The sequence below is a fragment of the Actinia tenebrosa genome, unplaced genomic scaffold, assembly GCF_029948245.1.
Source record: "Actinia tenebrosa isolate PJP-AT-01 unplaced genomic scaffold, QUT_ActTen_1.0 PGA_scaffold12__29_contigs__length_12842862, whole genome shotgun sequence".
Classification (NCBI taxonomy): domain Eukaryota; kingdom Metazoa; phylum Cnidaria; class Anthozoa; order Actiniaria; family Actiniidae; genus Actinia; species Actinia tenebrosa.
The window spans coordinates 6,014,822-6,024,234 of NW_028292572.1; the positions used below are offsets into that span (position 1 = coordinate 6,014,822).

At 37.5% G+C, this 9,413-nt stretch overlaps 1 protein-coding gene and 1 pseudogene across 1 annotated transcript; one reads left to right on the top strand and one right to left on the bottom strand.

Annotated features, from left to right (window-relative positions):
• Positions 1-5: 5 nt before the first annotated feature.
• On the top strand, positions 6-4,349 carry LOC116302421 (proline-rich protein 5). Its single transcript, XM_031711714.2, has 2 exons — positions 6-845; positions 1,712-4,349. The coding sequence occupies exons 1-2, from the start codon at positions 282-284 to the stop codon at positions 2,090-2,092; spliced, it is 945 nt and encodes a 314-aa protein (XP_031567574.1). The 5' UTR covers positions 6-281; the 3' UTR covers positions 2,093-4,349.
• Positions 4,350-7,328: 2,979 nt separating this feature from the next.
• Positions 7,329-8,237, bottom strand: LOC116302424 (phosphatidylinositol transfer protein beta isoform pseudogene; annotated as a pseudogene).
• Positions 8,238-9,413: the final 1,176 nt, after the last annotated feature.

Sequence of the window (9,413 nt, forward strand, 5' to 3'; positions counted from 1 at the left end):
CACTTCCTTTGATTGTTTGTCAAGATTTTCACTCCGCTAAAAAATTCAAAATCCTTCTTTGTTTTAAATATTGAAAAACCTGGCTTGGTTGACATAGTATTTACCGATCTAATTGTCTTTGGTATCGATTTTTGGTGAAATTCTGTATTTTTGATTTTTTGTTTTGGAGGCGATTTGGAAGAGTTTGATTTTCCAGCTGCCATTTTGGATTTGGAACATAAACTCTGTTCCGGTTACTACCGTCATTTAATCGCTTTATCTTCTCTACTTAAAACCACCCAATGGCAAAGTCACCAGTTCCAACACTAAGTGACCTTTGGGGCTCTAGAAAGGACTCTTCTCTCATGATGCAGCGGCCAAGAAGCCCAAAAGTGGAAAAGAAATTCAGTTTTCCCGCTTCGAATTCTAAAGAAGACTGGCATATCGTTACTAGTGTGGTCACTGCGTTATTCCAAAAGAAAAAGCTTTCCAACTTAGAACTTGATTTACTCACAGAAAAGGTCAAGCTAGTGAAAGCTGATTTTGGTAATGGCGAGTTGTGTAAGCGTTTTAAGGAGTCTATTCTTGTAAAGGGAATGATCATTCTGCGTGAACACATCAAAGTCGAGTCTGGGGCACAGTTGCTCGATAAACTAGCCACAACATGGACTCATTTTTTCCACAACGTTCTGCCGCTCGTTCAAGCGATTTTTGTGAATCTTCAGCCGGCTGATGGGAATTCTGTTCGCGATCTGTCGTTAATAACGTTCAGAGATATAGTTGTTTTGAAGACGAAGCTAGAAGAAGCCTTTCAGATGGCTTTGTCACCTCCTGCAGCAGTCGTACAAATGCTTCTCGTTTTACAGGTAAGCTTAAGTTTTGTCGTCTTAAAAAAAATCATTCATATCACGGAAAAATTGAAGCCTTCCCTTTCCCATTCAATAGATTTGTGTGTGAAAGGTGTTTTGAGGTCAAAAGTAGGTTCATTGGGTGAGAAATAAGGGGGGATGGGGGTGGGTGATGCAAACAAAATCTTAATAAAATTGGTATTGGGTTGGATAATGATACTTTTCTGTCTCTTCCTTCTCCCTTAACTTACTAAAATATTATTTAAACTGGACGATATTATTTTAATTATTTTCTCTCTTTCATGTTGGCTCTTTCTTCTCCCTATTCTTATCACCCTCTTTTTTAGCCATTTCTTTGCACTTCCATATACCACTACACTAGTTCGTGATAAAAATCAAAAATAACTCACCAGATTCGTACTTAATTTAACCCATTGATTTGAGTAAAATTTGTAATGTTTTGATGAAACTTGTGTATTTTCCAGGAAAATAGATTTTTGTTGAGAAAATAGGGGGAGGATGGATTTATCAATAATCCCTTTCACAGTTCCCTGCGCCATCTTGAAAGGTAGCCGTGCCTTTGAATCAAAGCGAGACTAACGGTGAGCTTTCAATGATAGAGATCTTTTTAAGGAGACATTTATCCATGTCTCAACCATTGCAAGCTCACCGTTCATTTCGCTTCGATGCAAAGGAGGCACGGCTACCTTTCAAGATGGCGCAGGAAACTGTGAAGGGGACTGTTACTTAAGCAGTTAGTACTTTGAGCTTGGACTCAAAGAGGGGTTTGGGGTAAATTTCCATGGGATCATTGGAGGTAGCAAGGGTGGATGGATAAATGTCAACTGTTCATTAACTATGCTTTCTGCTGGATTGTGATTTAGAGTGTCCATGACTCAACTCCTCCAAACAAGAACTATAAAAAACTTGAAACCCTCGTATCATATGTTGTTAGTCCATACTTGAGTTCATCTGGTCTCCGTATTAAACCGATCATGTACTCACAACAAATAAACACCAAAACATTTGGAAGCGATTCCTCACCAAGTGATTCAGGCAGAATTCCAAGACCAGCAAGTGCTTTGCAGCTAACAAAAAGTTCCGATAAACTTGATCCTGTAATGGAAGTGGAGCAAGTTAACAGGAGACATACTTTTACTGGTTCTGATAATTCTGTTACATCTCAATATACATTTACTGGCTCGGACCATCCTATAGCATCAGTTTCTTCGACTAAAAACACAAAAGTCAACACTAAGATGTAATTATAAAGGTTTTTTGCACTTTTTTTAGTTCATTAGACCTTTTTAGCTTCGTATGTCCATTTCAGACCACGTGTCATTCCCTTGAGAATAAGATTCTTTGTTTGAGCTGTATCCATATTCATGTGTCTTCTCATGTGAAACCGAGTGCAAACCTTAAACAAAGAAATGATACTCTAGGGAATGACATGTGGTCTGAAATGGGACAACATTGGATCAGAGCCGAAGAGGTCTATTGTTCTTTTATGACAAAGATGTTGAAATATTTACGCATGAAAGAGGCAACCCCCAAGAGTGACATCACATGGTCTGAAATGTACACAATGAACGACGAAGCTAAAAAGATCTACGACAAGAGATTAACATCCTTACCTTGATGTAAAAACCTTAAAACTAAAAAATCGCCTTGTAAGTTTCAAAGCTTTTGCAAACTCTCCTGGGGCAGATCCAAGGGGGTGTCATGTGGTGTACCGCACACCCCCTAACACCGTAGTTACTCTCATGCTTTTTGGAAGTGATGCATAATATTGATATATACATTTCTTCATTTGGAACACCCACTATTGTTAATTTGATGCAATGTTGAATGAACTCTTTTATCATGTAATTTGAAAACTCACAGGACATAAGAATAATAGCTGAAAAAAACATGTAAAAATATCAGTGTAACTGTGAAGTTAGAAGTAAATAAGTTGGGAGGTCATAAAGGTATGAAATTTCAAAATTCGAAATTTTGTATGAAAACATTTTTTTGGGGCATCTTTTTGGAATTTAATAAATTTTATCTTTGTGAGCTTTGAATAATTTTCTTTGAAGTTCACTGTTTGACTGATTTTACATGCTCTTTCTGTCTATGTTAGGGTGCATGCTGACACACGGTGCAACATTGCATGCAACATTGCACGCAACAGGACTCTTGCAGTGTGTGTCTACCCCAAACTTGTTGCATGCAACAAATCTGAAGTTGAATAGTGCTCTACTCTTGCAACATTGCGCACAACAAATTTCATCATGTGAACATGGCTGCAACATTCGTGCAACATTTTAAGATTTCCAGCCAATCAGCATGCACCACATTTATAACTGCTGACCAAATATCTTAACACATCAGGCTGACACAAGCGATGTTGCATGATTTTGTTGCAATGTGTGTCACTCCGATTCAAATTTGTTGTGCGCAATGTTGTCTGTCAGCAACACTAACTTTTAGTACTAAATGGTGATAAATAAACAATAGAAAACAAAGGATTCTGTATGAAATAGTACTAATTAGTACTAATTATAGTTCACGGTTTTAGTGCGTGCACTCTACCCCCCACCCGCCTAATTCACTAATTTAAAAATACTTGATTAAAGCTCATTAGAGTGCATGCAGTAAAACCTTGAAATAAAAGCAGAATTAATACTAACAAAAAGTACTATTTGGAACCAGAACCAGAACATTCATCATACAAAAACAAATACACAAGAGATCATTTGTGTCTTTTAACAAATGTTCTCCATGAGCGATAGCAACTATTAGTCTCTGAATAGTATTACAAAATAACTGTCATAAATCTCTCCTTCTGATTGGTTGGGAGCGTGTGCTTTATGAGAGCACAATAGTGGTTGTTGAAATTTGTATTTTATAAAAGAAATAAGAAACTTGCTTGCTGTGCTGTGTGGAGTTATAAAGCATTTGGGGATTGGCAGAACACACAAGAAGCACTCGGCTACGGGTCGTAACACTCCTAACACTTCTCTCGCGTTCTGCCAACTCCTGGGTGCTTTATGACTGCACACACCTTCTCCCACTTCCCGCCCCCTCCCCCATTCACTTCCTTTTTGCTCGGTTTCAATTCTCGCTCGTTCCAATTTTCCAAAATTCCCCCAACATGTACCCCGGATTTTTCCCCAAATCCACAAGAACGCCTGCTTTGCAGGCTAAACAATTTTCGGTGAGTTTGCGTTGATTTGACCCCGTCCGACGACCATGATCCTTTGCGTTTAAACAATAGAGTGACCACAATAAATCCGTGAAACACTAATTACTAAATACTACAAAACAGTGCTAGTTAGAACAATATAAAACAATGGAATTTGCATGCAATTGTGCTATTTAGTATTACTAAAGTTTCACGGATTTACTGTGGTCACTCTAGATTGTTTTGATGTGAAGTCATAGTGAATTAGGGCAATTGATAAATGAATATGTATGTAAGTGAGTACAATGTTATACGATGCGAAAAAACAATACAATGAAACCACATGGAAAGACAAAGGTTAATGTGCTTCACTTGACTATTGTGAGGGAAGGGTTTTCCCATTTGATGTATAACGCCTCTTTGATCTTTAGCTGGAAGTCCGTGGGTGCGCTATCAAGACTCTTAAAGGAATCTACGCGTTTTTTTTTTTTCTTTTTTTGGTCCATGCCTGATTGAATTCAACAACTAGAGTGAAAGCATTAGAGCGATAAATAACGATATTTCAATATGCGTGTACACCACATTCATGGACATTAATGGACAATCAATAGCGCGCTTGTACATTCATATCCACGGAATGTATATTCTTTTTGCGCGCAACCGAACATAAATAACACGAATTGACAAACAGTTGCGTTTATTGACAATCATTTACCTAAAAGTGAAAATTCGTTAGTGCTACTAGCATAGCCATTGACAATCTATAACGCGTTTGGACAATAATGAGCATCAATGTAGCATTCTTTAATGTGATTCGACAAACATTTGCATGATTCAAATAAGCATCAAGAGAAAAAAAGCAATCACATACCACAAATTTGCATACAAATTGGGAAGTTCGGTAGAACTCCGCAGAGTGGTTTTCAAAAACCCGTGAACCAGTTACTAGCCTGTTAAGCAGCAATACGTTTTAGACGTCTATTACACTTTAATTGGTCATTAATGTATCGTATACCGTAATATATATATAATGTCTAAAGTATTTATGAAAGAGAACAAGATTTAGTTACGTACAGTAATTAATTATTAGCTAATAGTAATGTATTCAAAGTGCAACAATGCTCCACAATAGAATAAATAGTGAGTTCTGGGGAAAATGCGAAACCGCGGTAGAGGGAGCTGATGGCGTCTTTTTTTTTTTTTTTTTCCAAACTTTATTAATTGCACAACTTATTTACATAGATCCTTTTAAATTCTATTTACAACAATTTATTTTATTTTATTTTTGTAATCACACAATTAGGTTTATTGATATGGCTCCTTTTTACATTCTATTTCTATTTACAACATTTACAACAAAGAAGCTACAAACTAAAGAACACAGTAATAAAAAAAAAAAAACAAAAAACACACACACGAAGCGAAAAAAGAGATATAATTATCTATGGCTGGATATGAATTGAAAACAAATATATATGACTATTCATAGTCAACTTGAATATGTGAATTATGTCCCAGAGGAATTAGTAATATTTATTCTCACGGACTTTATACTAACACAAAAGGGAAAAGATGCCATGAATTAATCACTCTCATTAAACCACCGATGAAGAAGTGTACGTTTTTTGGTTTGTGAAGTCTTTAACCCGGCTTGCTCAAGTGGTGGCTGACCAAGATATTGAGAATTTGGTTCGTTCAGCCTTGGAAGAATTCGCCAATGGAAACCCGGGTGATGCAGCCGGTGCCCAGCAACCAGCGTTGTCACAGGATGTTCAAGAAGCTCAAGGAGTTCAAGAGCATAGTTAATGGACTATGTCAAGAGGTAGGAGTTTGAGGTTTATTCGTCTACATCACCAGTTCTTGGTTATTCGAGAACTGCCAAAGTGTAATATTCTGCTCCATCTATTGTTAATATTAAGAAAATGAAAAGGCAATTAACTCTGGCCTTCCCAAATTTCCCACCACATCGCTACCAATCATACGTTGTTACAGGCTCTAACCAAATTCAAACCAGCCCCTCTCTTCTCCAATATTTATTTCCCCCCTCCTAAATCCAATGGGGACTGACAACATTCTGATAACATTCTTTAAAATGTTAGACCGTTCAACAACATCAAGCACTGTTCCAATATTATGAGTCACGAAAGTTTAACAGGGACAAATCGGGCAACTCATCACCCCTTATAATATCATCATTAGTCGGTAGACCCTTTGGACCTTCCTCAACGGGAACCCGATTCACATCTACCCATTTAGGTGTTTTCAAAATGGTAGACTGTTTGTAGTTTATTAGAGAAATTATTTCCGCTGGCATATCTTCGCACCTACCATGCGACTCTTGCCACGTACGTTTTTTAGGAAACAGAAATCTAAAACAAAAACGCAAAGCGATAAAATAAATAGCTTATAACCTGAACCCTAGACATGCGTCCTATATACATTCGGACAGTTTATCCCAAGGACAGCGATAATAGCAAATGGGGTTTCCGATCAGGAAGGAGCAAACCTAATACGACAAATTTCACTACAACACACACACTATTTCAGTTTAGGTGAAGAATTCTGGACAACTGACAGTCTCATCTACAACTGCAATCAACTGCTCCCTGCCATTTAGAACTATTTATGCTAATGCTGGGGATGTTTTATTCCATTTACCAGTATGCTTTGAAAGAATATCTTTTGATTTGGCCGTTTTATACTCTATTTTCTGGTTGTGAATCAGAATATTTTAAAGCAAGATAAAGTGGGTATTTTTCCTTTTTCTCTAGATTTATAAAGAAATATCTTAAAACATAAAATAATATAATTAACGACAATATCGTCAACACCTAGTATTATGTTATTTTTATTAGATTCTGGCAAATAGTAGGTGATGGCCGCGTCTACTTCATTTTTCAAACTTTAAGGGAGGGAAAATGGGAAGAAAACATGTTGAGGCGCTTCAACCTTCTATTGTATTAATATATCGTGCTTACCTAGTATTTTACTAGGACGTGCGACCGTCGACTTTGCCGATTATGCAACTATTTGTGTGTTCTGCCTACTAATTGTTACGCAAGGTTGCACATTGAATAGAATTATTATGATTTTTACCACATTCGCGGAGGATATATTTATGCGAGTTTCAAAAATAAATGATAATAGACCTTACGTAGTGTTTTCTAGTGATTGTTTGACTAAATATCTTATTCTAATTTATAGTACATTGTGCTTCACTAGCTGTGCATAATGTAACATACTTAGTTTACGTAACACGTTAAAGAAATAAAGAAAGATGCAATTTTTATATCTATGCACTTACAAGTCGAGTTATAATTTGCATGTAACCTCATTTACTGCTCTTTCATGCCGTGAACTTCTCCTTGTCTTCTCAGCTTTTCCAACTCTATCTTAGTTTCAGCTTCCATCATCCTGATATCTTCCATTGTCATGCCATACCAGAAATCCATCCAGCAAAACATTTGCCGATGAAACTTGAGGAGCAAACGTCGTACAAACTTTTGAATTATTTTTTCTACTCTAGTTTGTAGTCCCCACCACTTGAACTTTATCTCGTAATGCTTGAAACTGGTCATCATCGGATAATCACCTTGGATTTCTTTCCAGTTCTTCGCTAAGGGACCGCGACCAGTTTTCATGGAGCGGCATTTGCTTGGATCTTCGTCTTCTCTATAATCTCTGGGTTCGATAGGATCATTCACTATATCAATGACGATGGGTTTTCCAATAAAAGGTTGCGCGTTCCTGTTCTCTTCGTCGTCAGGTCGTCCAGATTTGTGCACAGTTTCAATAGTGATGTTTAAGCCACCTTTCATGTAGTCAGGATTTGAATAAATCGTCTTGCAGAACGGGTAGGCGTTCCATGATTTTTCATGAATTTCCAAAGACCCTTTAGGTGCTAGTAATCGTATGAATGCTGGAACCTTTTTAGCCAAGTAAAATATTTTGTGAGTATACTGGCCTTTCCCATGATACATCTTTTCATCTTCATATGGTTCGTTTTTTACAATCTCAATCCCTTCGCCTCCACCAGTCTCTTCCTTGCTTGCTTCGGCCACGGAATACAGCTTGCCGATTTCATGTTCCTCTAATGTAAACGGCAGAGGAATTTGATATTGCTGGATGATTTGAGCGGACGTCTCAGCTACGAAGCTAGTAGTAGACAAGAGGAATAAAGTAACCAGAAAACTGTAGAATCTCGTATTTGCGCGTGAACTGAACATTTTCTGCGTCTTTGACATCTTGGGTTGATAGTAATAGTGCAGCTTACTCTTTAGTGGGCAGTGAGCAACAGATCATGCATAGTAATGTTCCGCCTAAGTAAACAAACCAGTGTGAAAAAATAATTCAAAATATCTATGCAATTAAACCAAGCAATTTGATTGGTAGATATCGAAAATAAAAACCGCCAAAAATCGTATATGACAATGAATATTTTGAAGATATTTTCCAGGGCCCGATTGTACGAAGCCTTGGATAGCGCTATCCGGCGGATAAATTCTTATCCAGTGGATAAGTCGATGATGTTATAAATCGATGAGGATAAGATATATCCGTCGGATAGCGCTATCCAGGCTTCGTACAACCGGACCTAGTACCCTACTTCTAGTGTTTGATGAAATTCCTTTGCGCCAATCAGGAGGAAACGACGCGCCGCGGTCCAACTCTGTTGGGATTCTTGGCGTGCAGAGATGTATTGAATTTCCCGAATTATGATCATCAGTATTACTGAAAAATTCAGCGCCTATACATTGTTTGCTCATATAGCAGTTAGGAATCAAATAAAACGTTACATGTTTTCTGAATTAACCAACTAATGTTTTGGTTTGGGTTGAATGTATGACGTCATACGTTACTCGTGCCATTCTTGTTGAGCCGAATTCTTCGTAAAAACAAATTAATGACGAACGAAATTAAATCGTAAAAATTTTGGCATTTTTCTTTCCAATATCAGAAAAAACTGAATTGACTTCTCAACTGCAAGACTTCTGGACTTCGCTACCGTGAGCTGGCCGGTGGAAGGGCGAGTATTGTAGTGAGCCAAACTTCAGCTCAAACAAATACGCTATAAACCTTTTTATGGAAAGGAAATCGATAGTTATATTTTACCTTTAAATGTACAGAAAGGTAGACCAGTTAGAAGCTTTTTAGTTTTTTTTCCAGAATGCTTGCAATTTTCACCGAATTTTGACGTCGCCAGCATACTCGATACGAGTGCTCAATACATTTTTTCTTCATAGATGTAGAGCCAATCAGAGAGCTCGTCATATCTTAGTTATGTTATAATCGAATTTGACTAAAAAACAGTCATCTCGCCCTATCATGGCATATGGCCTATGAGTTAATAGCCCATTCGGCCTCAAGGAAGAAAAAGAAAACGCGCGCGCGTGCTGTGTGCAGTTATAAAGCACGCAGGG

Coding starts and splice junctions, on each gene's coding strand:
- LOC116302421 (XM_031711714.2), top strand. CDS start 282: ATGGCAAAGTCACCAGTTCCAACACTAAGTGACCTTTGGGGCTCTAGA. Junction 846..1,711: donor AAATGCTTCTCGTTTTACAG/GTAAGCTTAAGT, acceptor ATTGTGATTTAG/AGTGTCCATGACTCAACTCC.